The following is a 16,058-nucleotide window of genomic DNA, read 5'->3' on the forward strand; positions in this document are numbered from 1 at the left end:
GGGGGTCTGCACACTCTCCGCACACACTGTGTGTGTGTATATATATATATATATATATATATATATATATATATATATATATATATGGGTGTAAAGGAATATCGGGGTTGCATTGAGGACAGATCTGTCTACATCCCACTCCCAGCTTCCCCACCAGACAAAGCCGTCCTGCCAAACTAAATCGCAGGCCAGAACAATAGACTTGGACTCAGGAGACTTGTGGCTGCAAAGTTGTTTCTCTCCAGTAGGGCTGCACAATCAACCAAATTTCTAATCATGATTAAAATTAAGGATGCCGCAATTATGTAATCGTTCAAAGCAGCAATTAATCGTTCAAAGTCCACTTATGTTATTCTGCATGCTTAACATGTGTTTTTTATTTCTACAGGTTAGTGTAAACGTACCTATTAAGCTCACATACCCATTAAGCACACTTCCATATTTGAGCTCAGAATATAAAAAGACAAAATGTATTATCATACTTGATGTCTTAACCAATTGATGTGTTTGTTACTACATACCTCCTGTAATTTCAAGTCAATCAGATCATTGCACACGGAGATATGAGTCTCCATGTGTTCACACTGTCTGCTGGCCATTTTGAAAGCTGTCTGAAAACTTTCACCAAAAGAGGAGCTCTTTAAATGTGCATTTTTTAGACGTTTAAGCCTTTATTTTGGGTAAGTTTCACTACTTACTGTAAAATTAAGAGATTAATGTTTATACTTTTGCATATCATAACCTGGAACTTGGACGTGGGATATAATTATTGTTAGATCCAAAAGATAGTTTTAGCAACACAGCGTAGATGCTACAGAATACAGTTAGCTGACTAGCTGTATAAGATTGTGTGCTACGCTAATATATAACTTCATAGGCATTACTGGCTTGTACTTTTAAATCCATAATATTATAAATGTGCAGTTTATTGCTAGTCTGTTGTTTTATACTGCTGTAATTTTTAAAGATTTCATATTATTGTAAGGTGAGCTTAAAGGGTGCATTACTATGAAAATCCAACAGCTTCAGTGTGACATCAATAAGAAAGAGGGTCATTTCATAGATATTGTTAATAATAGTTGTTCATTATAAAATATGTATGAACTTCATACATGACCTAGATTATTTATTTTGCAAAATCTTGTCATTTTAATATATATTACATGAAATTTATAAAAAATTGTTGCTGCTCCCATTAAGCTCAGTTTGCTCTCTTTAAGCTCTTCCACATTGATCATCTATGTAAACACTTCATAAACAGACTTTACATTAATATAAACCGATGGTTGTCACCATCTCAAGAGGTTTTCCATTGTTTTAATTTTAGTTTTAGTATAATTCAATTCAAGTTTATTTGTATAGCGCTTTTCACAATACACATTTTTTCGAATCGTTTCAAAGCAACTTTACAGCAAATTAAGTTTCTACAATATTTAGTGATAGCTTATCAGTGGTGACTGTTAGTTAATGTACATATGGCAGAAATGTACTGAAAAAATCAATTAAAGACATAATCAAACATAACATAATACCATGCATATTTTTACTTTTTTTTTTATGTAAAGAAGAAACCAATCCAATGTATAGTTGACATCTGCGGCTTAGGCATAATACTATAAAAAAAACAATAAGTTTTTCAGTGTTTTCAGCTTATTTTCATCTAAAAATATGGCATGTGGTGCTTCAAACAATGGTAAACATCATTCAATGTAAATTGTGATAATTTTTTAGTTTTGTTGGAAAAACAACAACAAATCACTGGAGAGCACAACAGATACAGACGACACCGGACACCGGACAAGGAGAAAACATTGTAGTGCGCATGTGTTGAACGACTACATGTTTGACTGAGAATCAAAACTGAAGTATATTTCTGGGTATTAAGTGTAAAATAAAAGTAGAAAGACTATCTTAACGGGAATCCTGGCACAGTTCTTACACAAAAATATTTGACAGGTTGTGATCCTATTTTACTCATTTTTCAAATCCTGTCCAAATCCGTGAAACCCAATAAAAAAAAGAAATGAGTCAAAAGATTGCTCTTCATCTTGTGTTATGAAAGATGCCTCTCATCAAAATACCAAACTTGTATAATTTCCAAGAATTCAACAATGGTCTCATCATTCTTACTTTTTAAATTCTGATAATAGGGATAAGCCACAACTACATATTCCAGTACATTTAATGTCCCAAAATAACGAGAAATATCTTCCATATGGTGACATACATCCAAGTGAAAAGGATTATCGAAAAAGAACAAAATAATGCAGGGTGGGGACTTGTTGATTTGATCTGAATGCAAGTTTGCAGTCGACTGTAAGATAGGGGCGGGGTTTATGATTGAATCAGTCCGGCATACGTCACCAAAGAGAAAGAAGTTTGTCGTTTCACCGAAAGATCAAGGTGTGGTATTTCGATTAAAAATTACAAGCTCAAAAAAAATTTCAAAATCAAAAAATACATACATTTATTTATTAAATAAACTCACATCATGTCAAATATACAGAACTGGAAAATATTTGTTCTAAACAAACCCATAAAGAGAAATCAAGTCTAACGTGTCATCACCCATCATGCTATTCAAGAGCAGAGGGGTGTGGGAAGGCAGAGAGGAACGCAGCAACTCCACGGCTCTGCCCACACAGCAGATATGAGAGCACATACCACACACCAGCCTGAGGTCTGGTCACCAGCCACGCACACAGGAAAGAATATACAACCTTTAAGTAAATACATAACATTATGCTTCCATTTTGTGGCTGTATTTCTTCAAACATAACATTAGCCAACAGTAATAAGGAAGCTGAGAAATTTGGGGAATGCTGAGGAATGCGGTTGTTATCAACAGTCACGTCTGACATCTTGACATCTCGCAGATATTACAAGCCAGCTGTAGCTCAATGCCAAACACAAAGGTCCTGTTATAAAACTTCAGGTTTTACTAGGCCAAGCATGGGCCTCTACGGCTAATTACTGTAGCCTATAAGGAGGGAGCACAGCAACCTCAGAGGCTTAAATAACAAAAAATACAGGAAACTAGACTTACAATCCAGCCTGACCGTGTTCCACACAGCTAAGTGCGTATGGGAGAGTGGTCTGCACTCTCTCATCATTGTGTAAAATGACAACAGTGCTTGCTTTCATAACGTCTGAAGTGCTGCCAATCGAGATGGCCAATCGACCTGGAAAAGCTTTCAATGATGGGAAATGAAAATTTAACTGGATAAATTTCATCCAGTGTTTTTAAAGGTGGTAACTGGGTGGGAATATCAACAGAAGTGTGAAGACAGAAGTGGCTGCTCTCATTGAGATTTCATGACTTCATTGCAGCTCCTCCACACTTGGGGAATGAAGGAAATGATGGGGCTACACCTCCAAACAGCTTGCTTCACACTCTCTTTCTCTCTCTTGAATAATAAAAGTCCCCAGTTTCTCTCTCTCAGTACATGCTATAAAATAGGTCAAGATCCCAAAGTAACTCTCATGAAGCTCCCCTACAAGGGCTGCCACAGCTAATCAATAAAATCGATAATGACAATAATCAACAACGAATTTGATTATCGATTAATATGCATATGTGCACAAAAAAAATTCACCACTCCTGTCATTTTATGGTAGTGAATAACACATTTCTATGGACAAAATGCATCTGAAACATAATAGAAGACAATATAAGTTGCTATGGGAAAAGTGCATGGATTAATTTATCACAGCGCTTTACATTATGTGCTTCAAACATACTTGTAATATGTATATAAATACAGAACAAGTTGACTTTGATTAAACGAGGAACACCATCAGAATAATCAATTATCAAAATAATCATTAGTTGCAGCCCTACTCCGTACACACACCTGCAAAACCCAAGGTAGGAAAAGTATTCAACTTGAAAGCAAATGTATGATCATCATCACACTTACGTATATGAGCCCAGAGTAGTAGCGATCTTTCAGGTTGTGTAAAACAGACGCTTCATTCAGGCAGGTGAGTTCTGCCATATCCTCCACTTTGCTGAACTTGGGCGGGTTCATCTTCTGGATGTCATCTTTGTTCACCAGGGCCTTCTTGCCATTTTCAGCCAGCTCAACGAGCACCTCCTCTCCACGTTCCTCGCGGATGCTGGCCGCCTCAAACCCATGCCGTTCGGAAGGAACCCACACCAGCTTCTTGGCTGTCCAGTCTGCCTGAGAAGCAGGGTTGTAGACCATGGCCCGATCCACAAAGAGGTACCGCTCAGGGTCCTCTTGCCCGCTCCGCTGCGCCATCTCCGGCATGAGGAATTAAATAGGCCACCTGGAAAAAGAGTTAAAGGATGGTTAGCGATGGAAGAGCAGAGATCGTCTTCGAATTGAAGTGATGACACAGCCGTGGCATAGGCGTTTGAAGGTCAAATATTGCATTGGTTTTACATGGAAATAGCAGAGAATGTTCAATTCGCAGCATTCACATAATCTATATTATATGGTCAGCATTTTAAACCAGTCCTTATCATAATAATACAACAGCTGTAGTAGTTTTTCACGCATACATTCATAAGATACAAAAACATTAAACTACTGAATGGATTTACCTAACTAGCACGCTGTTAATTAATGAATATTCATCAAATACTGCATTTTTGGAACATACAGCTGAACCAAGTTCATATTTTCATGATACAGCTGCATGTAAAACATTGTCTGAATCGGTTTACACCTACTAGTTAATGCAAGTTTAATATGGATCACATCCACAGTCGCATTAATAAACAAACAACCCAATATAAGCAAGAGCCAGACGGTCTCGGTCTACTCTGGCCTACAACTGGACTAAGAGTTACTGTAATTTTCACAAGAAAAAAAAATAAGGTTAAAATAAGGCAAGCAGGGCAAAAAAAAGTGGGTCATGTCTGATATTTCACAGATGAATCCCCGGTAAACTGACGCGGGACTCCAGAGCCGGACAGTCCTTCAAACATTCATTCAAATGATAACCCCCCTATAAAACACCTTCCTAACGGTCACGGTCTCGCAATTAATTTGAAATTAGCGACAACTATGCCACATTAGAATGTATACAAACACAGCGACGAGATGACCGTTAACTGAGATAACATTGTCTCCTGCACGAGCTGAAGTTTCTGCGGCCGCCTAGCGCGTGCTCATTCCTCGCGCCTCCTCACCATCACCATCACCATCTCCCGTTAGACGGCCTGCGGCGAGGCGGACAAACGTTTTATAATTGTTTCATAATAAATTATAGTAAAAACGGCGACGCATAGGAAGTTTACCTATCTTGACGTTCACGACCTCATTATTGATGGAAATACATTTTCTATTGATGGTCCGATTAATTTCCGAGTCGATTCTTTCGAACAGTTCGTTTCGGAGAACTATTTTTTTTTAAACGATTCCCAGCGTGGTATTTTACATACTCAGGTTTTTCTTTTCGATTTTTTTAATCTGTTTCGTATGTGTGTTTATAAAACTGTAATAAAACCAAGCTGAAGATGTATTTCGAGTACGTTGTACCTTTTCGCCACAGGTTTTCGTTTCGAGTTGTTCAGAATCAGTGAAAAGACCTGACTCCTATGAATCGTTAAAAAAATTATCTGTAGCAAATCAGGATAAATGTTTAAATAAATGTATTTCCTCACTAAAATTTTAACTGCTAAGTCAATGTATATCTGTCATGTCACAGGTAAGACAAGTGTTTGTGGAATTAAGACACTTGAGCTATTTTACTATGTTGAAAGTATTGTCGTGAACGATAGTGGTCTTTGGCGTTTATCGATTTTAATAACAATGTTTCAGTCTCTAGTCAATTAAAAGTCTTGGACCAAGCATCTGAATGAACTTCAACCGGTATTTGATAGTCTGGGCCCCACAGCGCCCCGTTACCAAATATAAAAAGAAACCCTATTTTTCCATTCAAAGGTTCAACTTCTCCCTGCTGGAGATAGAAATAAATCGGTAGATATATAATTATCTGGTTTATAAATAGTGCATCGACACCAAACCTTCAAAAAGTTCCTGTTATTTTCTCAGAGCTATTACATTTGCTTCATGCTTCGAACTTGTAAATGACTTGTTACCAATATAGAACTCAAATTAAACAACCCTAGTACACCAACTACACAAATGCATGGCAAAGACTGCATTCTTTTTTACAATTAATGATGACAATCTTAAAGAAAATATATTAAAAGTTGTGTTTTATTTCATTAGTTGTAAAATAGTCCCATTCGATGGTTCTACAAAAACAAGATTGTGTCAAATCCAAACCTCCGGCCTCCTCTCCCACATTAACCTTTACAATCTAGAAACAGAATAGAAGTCACAATAACCAACATTTCAAAAGATGTACTGAGCCAGCCTCAACTAAGCCCCAAATAACAGGACTGATCCAGAAATGCTCTAGAGCCACTTCCCATCACCTCTCCTGAAATAACTGCATTGACTGGATTGTAAAAATGAGACCTGGAAAGCTTCTCAATCCAGTCCGAGCCTAGTTTTGATCTGAATATTCAGTCAAACAGACACTATTGCTCATAGAAGGTAAAGTAATAATATGTTTTAACACTGGTAACCTTTTTCAGTGGGTTGAAGTAGCTTTAGTGTATCTTGGACCAGACCTTTAACCAAATCCCTAGACTTTCTAATATTAACTTGAATTAATACAACTTAAAGTTGCATCAACAAAAGATAATTAGACAAATTAAAATGTGAAAAAAAGAAAATGGGCAGGAATAAAGTATGACCAAAACATTCCCTAATGTCATCTTCAGATGTGACACTTGTGGAAAGGGATGGCAGTTAGAGAAAAGACGTAATGTTCTTTGCTATAGCATCACAACAATGGCGTGCTTAGGAATTCTGTTCACTGAATTCCAATTCTAATGTCCCCTGTAAGTCATCAAATTCTCCATGGATGTGTTCTCGATCCTAATTGTACAAAACTACTTCTCAGATAAGGGAGATGTTTTTTTTCTTCAGAACCCTGAGAAATAGCTGCAAATCCAATTTGTTTCTTTCCCAAACCACTTAATCTAATGTAATGCGGTTTCAAATGAACCTACGGGCCAAACGAAGCATTTTAAACAGTCAGCAGGACATGTTGTGAAAAACGCAACTCTCCAAAAGAATTGCGAAGCTTTTTTAATTACATTTTGAAAAAGGCATTGCGTTCCAGTTGAAATGTAAATTGAGTGCTTCAAAAGAGTAAGCAGATTCATTATGAAAGTACAAATTTGTTGCACTCGCTTGGGAGTCCAAATCTTAATTACATATTTCTCCATAAAAGGGGGAGGCAGAAATCGTTTAAACACAGGCTTTAACAGTGACTCTTGGTCAAATTTTTGATGGCGAAGAGGATAAAACAGGGCGAGAGTGAAATGCTGATGTTTTTGCTCTTTGGGGGTTTCGTGAGAGGGTGGAGTTGTGTCGCCTCTATTTAGCTGCAACTTCATTCTCAGCTGGTTGGCCTGTAGCAGTCTCTGCAGTTTTGGAGGCCTATAACAAAATGCAGACGCATGAATTAATCTTTCATATAATTAAAATGAATGGGAACAGTCACGCTCCAAAATGACAAAAGGTCTGTCTGTTCACTCCAAGGACGATAACTATAACAATAAACCATAACGATAATTATAACGATACAAGCATTCTAGTTCTAGGAAACAACTATAACAATGACACATTAGAATTATATTGTTGTAACACTTTCAGAATGATTTTTGCCAGCTGATAGAACTGGCATGCCATATTCCAAGTTATCTGAAGCCATACAATAGCTTTGTGGGAGAAGCAGACTGAAATTTAAGTAATTTGCTGAAAATTTCCCGTTGTAGTGCAAATGATCTGTACAGAGGTGGAGACTGCCAACCTTAAAGTGACGTGACATGTGGCCAAGTATGGTGACCCATACTCGGAATTAGTTAGCTCTGCATTTGTGTGCGCAAATTTCCTTAAAGTGAACACACACCCGGAGCAGTGGGCAGCCATTTTTTTTGCTGCGGCGCCCGGGGAGCAGTTGGGGGTTCGGTGCCTTGCTCAATGGCACCTCAGTCGTGGTATTGAAGGTGTAAGAGAGTGCTGTACATTCACTCCCCCCACCTACAATCCCTGCCGGTACGAGACTCGAACCCGCAACCTTGGGTTATGAGTCCGACTCTCTAACCATTAGGCCATGACTTCCCCTTTATAATAGCTTAAAACCTTATTTTGTTCCTCAAAGCTTCCATAATGCTGGTTTATGGCTTCTGAAGATTTGTAATATAGCACACGTGTCATCTGGACTATATTTATGCTACTTTAATGGTCCCCATTCACTTTCATTCTCCAGAAAAGAGCATCCAGGACATTCCACTGAACTTCTCATTTTGTGTGTCATGGAAGAAAAAAGTAATTTGTTTGGAAACAACATAAGGATTGTTCCTGTTTGTGAAGCAAAGGCCTCACCTTCTTTTTCTTCTTCTTCTGTGCTTTGCGACTTGCAGAACTCTGGATCAGAGACTGAAAATGACAGAAGAAACCAAAACAACACTGTAAGAAAAACCTTCATTTATAATAGATTTAAATAGAATAGATGGGTCTAACATACCTTCAGTTCGGGATCTTGAACATCATATTCAGACTTGTAGAGTTCCGCTTCAAGTGGTCCACTGGTGATTCTCAAGGGCCCATTGGCCATCAGCAGCACTGTGAACTTAAACTGAGCCACAAATTCACCTAAAGACAGACAAAAACAGGTGGAAAGTGAAATTTACCAGGTAAAGAAAGCGGTCAGAGCAGGAAGAAATGGTGCAATGGTAATGAGACTGACCTTCTTTCTCGTTCAGTACACTAAAAGGCTGCAGGAGCTCATGTTTGGCACACTCCACCACTCCCAAACGAGCCTTTCCTTCATCCTCAAATGCCCTGCAGGACACAAAGACTACTGTGTTTACCAAATGACCATGAAATCTAAACCATCGATTTATCCACCAAGTTTTAAATTCATTGTCCTAGCATTCTCATGTGACGATACAAAAATAGAGCACACGTCATCAAATATCAACAGCATGGTTCCCACAACTTTTCACTGGTATTCACATCCTTCTAGTCAAAATGTACATGAAAAACACCTGCTTTATTTAAGAACAGAATATCTAACGCAGATACACCTCTTGATTTAGCCAAGTAGGAACCAAACAAATATGAGAATAGTGCTGCCCACCTAAGAGTGAAGGGCATGGCGTCAAAGCGTCTCTCCACCTCGCTGAAGAACATTCTTGAGGTCTTCATTTTCAGCCCATACTGCTTACTGGGGTCTCTTTTGTAGATGGTTGTCCTCTGGCCGCCATCTCTCGCCTATGGGAAAGATCATGCAGCTTAAATATCGATTTATATCCATAGTATGAAAGGTATATGATTACAACCAAACAGAAAGGATTAAAAATGGAAGGTGCCATTCATAAACGTGTGATTATCACTTACCTTCCCCTCTCCTGTGCTGATCAGCACATCCACGGCATAAACTTCATGAACTTCAAACTCTGCCTTCTCATGGTCCTTCCTGTTATGAGACAAACAGTGGAGATTGATGTGCTTGCTGATTTTGAATTGAATGATTCAGTGATAAAATCAGTGACTTGCCGCCATCTACTGGCAGTTTTAGTTTCATTTTTAAAGTATCATTTCAGTTATTAAATCAATCAATATTTCAAAATGTTATATTTAAAACTTTAATCTCATAACATTATGAATTTAAAACATCCATGCCACCTCTGAGCCTCACTAGACGTCTCTAAATATACCTACATCATGCCACTTTTGTGTTCTTCTGTGCCACCTCTGTAGTGCAAATGAATTTTGTTAATATTGATTGGTAACATTCTTCTTATTCTACTTCTATTGTTTTAATTAGAAATTTTGGAAAAGCTTCATATAAATATATATATTTGAAATAAAAGATGACATACTTTTAATAAAGTTAGAAAAAAAAATGCCATTACAAAGGTAAAAAAAATGCCCCTGTAATATTGATTTATTTTGATTGGTAACATTCTTCTTATTCTACTTCTATTGTTTTAATTAGAAATTTTGGAAAAGCTTCATATAAATATATATATTTGAATTTGAAATAAAAGATGACATACTTTTAATAAAGTTAGAAAAAAAAATGCCATTACAAAGGTAAAAAAAATGCCCCTGTAATATCCCCTCGTAATGGGAAGGATCATTTTTGTTATTGATCAGAAGGTGCTCCTGAATTTTTTGACTGTGCTTCTAAAAAGAAAAGTAAGCATAGACCCTGTTGTAAGCCATTTGTTGACCAATTTCCCCCAAAAGTATAAACACTGTGGCTCTGTGCCAGCATAAAATCTTGCTTGCTTGGATTGAGATGTTTGAGAAAATTGAGAAATTCAATATTCAGTTTTGTTTTATACCGTTGTTGATCTGTAGGGTTCTGGATAATGGTCTTTTCTCCATCAATAACATGTTGCTTTAGTTGATGAGACAGCATACCTATCCATAAACAAAAGAGAAGAACTGTGAATAATGGCACATGCGTTTATGAATAATTGGCAGATCACCGTCAGACATTCCTGCTGAGGCCTATAGGTACTTTGGGTTGTTCTTTCAAGTCTTTCATGTTTTGTCTGATTAAATGGCTAGTTCAACCCAAAAAATTTGAGCTTCAGTTTATCATGTTTGATGTGCTCTATGTATGTGCATTGATCAATGTTTATATGTGAATAAATCGGTTCATAATATAAATCGATCTTTAAAGGGATAGTTGGGTAAAATGAAAATTACCCAATGATTTACTCACCCTCAAGCCATCCTAGGTGTATATGACTTTCTTCTTTCAGACAAATACAATCGGAGTTATATTAAAAATGTCCTGGCTCTTCCAAGCTTTATAATGGCAGTAAATGAGTGAAATTCAATAGTCCAATAGATGTCCAATAAAGGCCTCCTGAAGCGAATCGATGCATTTTTGGAAGAAAAATATCCATATTTAAAACTTTATAAACCATAATCTCTAGCTTCCGCTAACTGGTACGCGTGCTCACAAGAGAGTGGAGTCCAGCGAATGTGTGGAGCACTTTTTTATGATGGATTGGCAGTTTATTGGACATCTATTGGACTATTGAATTTCACCCATTCACTGCCATAATAAAGCTTGGAAGAGCCAGGCCCAGGACGTTTTTAAATATAACTCCCATTGTATAGACCAATTTGAAGTAGACATCACAGTTATGTCACTTGCAGCTGCACGCGCATTGTGGTGGCAGAAAAACACTGGTAACAAATGGAGGGGAACAAGTAAAATCCATGGAATAAGAGGGGAAAAAATGTATTGTTGTGCCTTTGGATTTCAGAATCAGAATGCAAATAATTTTTATATAATACTGTCGTCAAAGACGCCATTTGAAGCTAAACTCAGACGTTTAAACGGACAAACTATGGATGAAACCTGCTATGATTACCCTACTTTTAAAGCATAAATTAGATTTAAACAATAGGTCTATATAATATTCACATAGGGGACATATTGTATTAGCCCTTCAGTTAAAGTCTATTTTAAATCACAATTATGGCTTTTTTTCTTGCAAATGCAAGTTTATCTCCTAGTTCGAACTTGATTCAACTCAACAATTGAAAAAAAAAAAAAAAAAAAAAGCCAGACGTGTGGCATTATAAACTCATGATTCTGAGCCGAGGGAAAAAAAGAGAGAATGACGAGTACATTTTTCTTACCAGAATTGTGAGATATAATCTCGGAATTGAAAGAAAAAAGTCAGAATTTTGAAATATAAACTCAAAATTGCCTTTTTTATTCTTTTATTCCATAGACTGCTACATTAAAACTGGCATTTTCTGCCACCAGATAGGCTCCGCCCACAAAAAATGTCATCACTGTTCGCAAACACTGAAATTGGTCTATTTGTCTGAAAGAAGAAAGTCATATACACCTAGGATGGCTTGAGGGTGAGTAAATCATTTGGTAATTTTCATTTTTTTGGTGAACTATCCCTTTAAAGTACTAAAGCTTCAGTTCTGTGGATTTTCAAAAGATGGACAAAAATCTCTCAGGTTTCATTATAAGTATCTTTTTAGTGTTTCAAAAATAAACAAAAGTGTGGATTTGGAAGAACGGAATATGACATGACAGACATGATGACAGAACTTCATTTTTGGGTGAACTGTCCCTTTAAAGCAAATATCAGATATCAAGCCAGTCCTGTTTTTGTACAAATAATGAGTTTTCATTCTCAGTTTTGTTGAGTAATGAGTTTACTCAGACTAACCACACCTTCAAACTCCACAATACTCTCCAGATGGATTATGTTTTAATTGCAGTTGGGCTTTCCCAAATGATATAACAGCTATATCTCACCCTCAATTGGATTGCACTTGAATGACTGAGCAATCTTACTCCAGGCCTCTGTTACTTGAGTGTTCTTCAGAGGTAAATGGGGCAGACAGAAAAGACAAGAGACTTTGCATGAGAAACAGACCATCAATATATTTAAATATAAGACATACCGTCTATTCTGTGCAATCTTGTGTTGAGGAGCTGGCAGCTAATGTTCTCATAGATGTTAACAGGCTTCAACCTTGCCTACCTACCACTTTAACTGAGAGGTTTGTACTAACCTGGTTGCCGGGTTTGACGAGACGCAAAGCTGCTTCCGCACACAGGTGAGCTGCTTTGATGACATCAGCTTTCCTTCCTGTAACAGGTGCTTCCTGAAAGAAATCATGAAGTCACTAGTTTTGTAACAGGGTTTATTGTTGCGATTATCAATATAATATTTATTATTAACTCTTAACAAACCCGGGGGAAGTCGTGGCCTAATGGTTAGAGAGTCGGACTCGTAACCCAAAGGTTGCGGGTTCGAGTCTCGTACTGGCAGGGATTGTAGGTGGGGGGAGTGTGTGTACTTTGGATGGGTTAAATGCAGACCCATATTGGGTCACCATAATTGGCCACATGTCACGTCACTTATTCCATGGCTACTTGGCAAATAAATGGACATGACATTTTGATTGAAATTTTTAAACCGACCAATACGAGTGAAATGAAACACACATACCCATGTAGAAAATTGGCTGCCTGAGTTTTTGACCATTAAATGATATAATTAACAAATTAGCAACAACTACTCCAAAGAGGCATGTGATGATACTTTATAATTGCACTTTTAGGTAACCATACAGCCATGAAGTTTTATAAAATGTAGTAACGGTGGGGAAGTACGCATTTATGCACACGCACCTTAGTAGCTCCAATAACAAAGCTATAGGCCACGTTGGAGATGAAGCCGTCGACATGTACTCCTAAATCACTGTTGAGAGAGAAGAAGAGAAATTCAGATAGGAAAACAGAAAAATAGACATACAGGTGCGGGGAAACCTGAGCAAAGCCTTTTAAACCCCTAAGTGTTTTCAGAGAACCCAAATACACAGCAAAAATGTAAGCGCCGTCAAATGAATATAATAAAAATATAAAGACCATCAATATGTTCTGCCCAAATAGGAAATACAGAAAATTACAGAGTCTATAAAAGAGATTTCAGAACACTTGTGTTGCTGAGTCTACATTAAACACTAAAAACAATTATTACGTGTGACATTAACGTGCAAAGTTGCATGTGTGGATCACAAAAAACAAGGGAACAAGCAGGAAGACACAATCGGAAGGGATAGAGACGGAAAGTGGAGAACACTGCAGACAAGATGGGCCGAGTAAGAGGAAGGAGAGTGACTTGAAGGAAAAGGAGAGGAAGGAAAAGACAAGGGGAGGTTAGACCGACGCAGACGAACTGGAGGGGGGAGTTTGCCTACATTTTGACCAAATCTCCATCTTTCAGCGTGTAGTCGGGGTCGCTCTTCAGGGGAGAGAAGTGGCAGACACAGTTATTGACTGACACACTGGTGGGGAACGCAATGCCTGCAAGAAAGGACAACCACCAATCCTCAACAAAAAGACCTTCTGCATAATGTGTGAGGAGAGTGATATTTCAAACGAGGCCTGCAGATTTATCTGGAGGAGTCTAAATCTGAACCAATCTATTCTGAATGGCCTCAATATCTCTCTCTTACGAACCACAAGCATTTAGCAACGTCTACATTTGTCTCACCTTTCTTCATGTCCTTCTCCTTCTTAAAGACCTTCCCAGTCTCTGCCATGATGAAAGCATCTCCTTTCTCACAGAGGCTGAGAACTGAAACTCCTGGTTTGGCGGCATCGATGACGACCCTCAACACCTCTAAAAAGAGTAGAACAAAACCAAGTTTTACGGGCAAAAAAAGTCCATTGTCTATAGTCAATAGGGCTAACCAATCAGCTTTCTGTCAGTCAGCACGGTGAATGTGCACAACCAACATGAACCCCTTGCGAAATCTGGCATGGGAAAATCTTTCGAGATTCCAGATCACGTGGATTACTGTGATAATTTGCAATGTGACGGCACCTTCAAAAAGTTATTCAAAAAAACTGTAACTGTAATATGCACACTAAATGAAAGTCCAACTAATCCTTCTAATAACATAATTGGTCATAGTCATCTAAATAAATGGGCTTTTGAAAGGGAGAAGCAACATTTCCAGGATGTTTATTGTTGATGTCAAAGGCTGTGCATCAATTCAAACTGAACAGTATTTCGGTGCAAAATTATTGCTCACTTGTTAGAAACCATAATTATATTTGGCATTTTCCAACATGGACAGATTGTGTGACATGCTCTCATTCTCAACACTACACAAGATCAAAAAATGACCCAGAATACATTAAACAAGGCTTGCAGTGAGAATAAACATGCTTTGTACCAATAACATTGTCTGCATTCGAAATAGCACACTTCCCTGCTATACAGTAGGCGAAAAGCAGTATGTGATCCGAGTAGTAGGCCCATGTTTGAATTCATAGTAGTCATAAAACATCAGGCAAAAAGTACACTGATAACCTACTATTTCCGACTGAAGTGCACATCCAGTGGACACTTCACTATCCCATGAGGCCACTGGAAAGCATTTGTGAATGGCCGTGAAGCAAAGCAACTGACGCTGGTAAATCACATCATGACAGTGACAGCATATTACATCCATATTGAACATACTTATTCAAAAGAAGTACCTGCTCAGAGAGTATGCAATTTCGGATGCAGCCAATGTTTTGCACGTTGATTATTGCCTGTTGAGAGCATGAAACCATCTAAATTCAGGAGATATTTAAAGGGTAGTCAATCACACAATTTCTTCGGACACTGTAACGGTTGTGATAGGACGTCACATTCTGCGGTGTCTTTTTAAAATCTATCTCCAAAGACTGTTCTTTTAATTCAGTTTAGAGGTCAGCTGAGACGTATTGATCTTCTATCGGTCACACATCTTCATGTGACACAAACTCAAGAGGTCAGAACACAGAGAAATGTGAAACTTCATCGCATGAGTTTGCGGTTACGGCCTCCAGCACTCGCACACATATGAACAAAAGTGAATGGAATGAAAAGTGTAGCTTGAAGCCCATTTAGAAACCAAAACGGCCCATAATAATGGTTCAAGATGTAATGTATCAATCAATTTTAATGTCATAGAGTAAAACTTTTTTTTAATCAAAAAAACTGTTCTAGTACTATGGCAGTGAGACGCTACTTGATGTCCAGTATAAAATCTTTTTATACTTAAAAATACATTCTTATTTTTTTGCATGTTTGTCACACTTTAATGTTTCAGATCATCAAACAAATTTAAATATTAGTAAAAGATAACAAGTGAACAACATGCAGTTTTTAAATGAAGGTTTTTATTATTAAGAGAAAACAAAATCCAAAACTACATGGCTGTGTGAAACCCTGTGTGAAAAAGTGAGTGAGTGATGTGTGGCCAAGTATGGTTACCTATACTAGGAATTAGTGCTCTGCATTTAACCCATCCTTAGTGCACAAACACAGCAGTGAACACACACCCGGAGCAGCGGGCAGCCATTTATGCTGCGGCGCCCAGGGAGCAGTTGGGGGTTCGGTGCCTTGCTCAAGGGCACCTCAGTCGTGGTATTGAAGGTGGAAGAGAGCGCTGTACATTCAC

The 16,058-nt window shown here is 37.9% G+C and overlaps 2 protein-coding genes across 2 annotated transcripts in view; both read right to left on the reverse strand.

Moving 5' to 3' along the window:
* The window catches only part of LOC107551888 (myosin-10-like), a 61,540-nt gene extending 57,252 nt beyond the window's left edge, over nt 1–4,288 (reverse strand). Inside the window, 1 exon segment of the mRNA XM_016233651.1 lies at nt 3,921–4,288. Coding sequence (XP_016089137.1) covers nt 3,921–4,274 — 354 coding nt within the window. The 5' untranslated portion in view covers nt 4,275–4,288.
* A 1,894-nt stretch (nt 4,289–6,182) lies between these two features.
* Nucleotides 6,183–16,058, reverse strand: part of LOC107551923 (proliferation-associated protein 2G4-like) — a 13,063-nt gene continuing 3,187 nt past the window's right edge. The window contains exons 2-13 of the mRNA XM_016233702.1: nt 14,114–14,242; nt 13,818–13,923; nt 13,249–13,318; nt 12,627–12,719; nt 12,367–12,430; nt 10,409–10,487; nt 9,456–9,534; nt 9,196–9,329; nt 8,803–8,897; nt 8,581–8,708; nt 8,439–8,492; nt 6,183–7,490 (exon numbers count right to left, since the gene is read on the reverse strand). Of these exons, the coding sequence (XP_016089188.1) occupies nt 7,428–7,490; nt 8,439–8,492; nt 8,581–8,708; nt 8,803–8,897; nt 9,196–9,329; nt 9,456–9,534; nt 10,409–10,487; nt 12,367–12,430; nt 12,627–12,719; nt 13,249–13,318; nt 13,818–13,923; nt 14,114–14,242 (1,094 nt within the window). The 3' untranslated portion in view covers nt 6,183–7,427. The remainder of the gene's footprint in view (nt 7,491–8,438; nt 8,493–8,580; nt 8,709–8,802; nt 8,898–9,195; nt 9,330–9,455; nt 9,535–10,408; nt 10,488–12,366; nt 12,431–12,626; nt 12,720–13,248; nt 13,319–13,817; nt 13,924–14,113; nt 14,243–16,058) is intronic.

Source organism: Sinocyclocheilus grahami, unplaced genomic scaffold, assembly GCF_001515645.1.
Source record: "Sinocyclocheilus grahami isolate Dianchi unplaced genomic scaffold, SAMN03320097.WGS_v1.1 scaffold437.1, whole genome shotgun sequence".
NCBI classification, from domain to species: domain Eukaryota; kingdom Metazoa; phylum Chordata; class Actinopteri; order Cypriniformes; family Cyprinidae; genus Sinocyclocheilus; species Sinocyclocheilus grahami.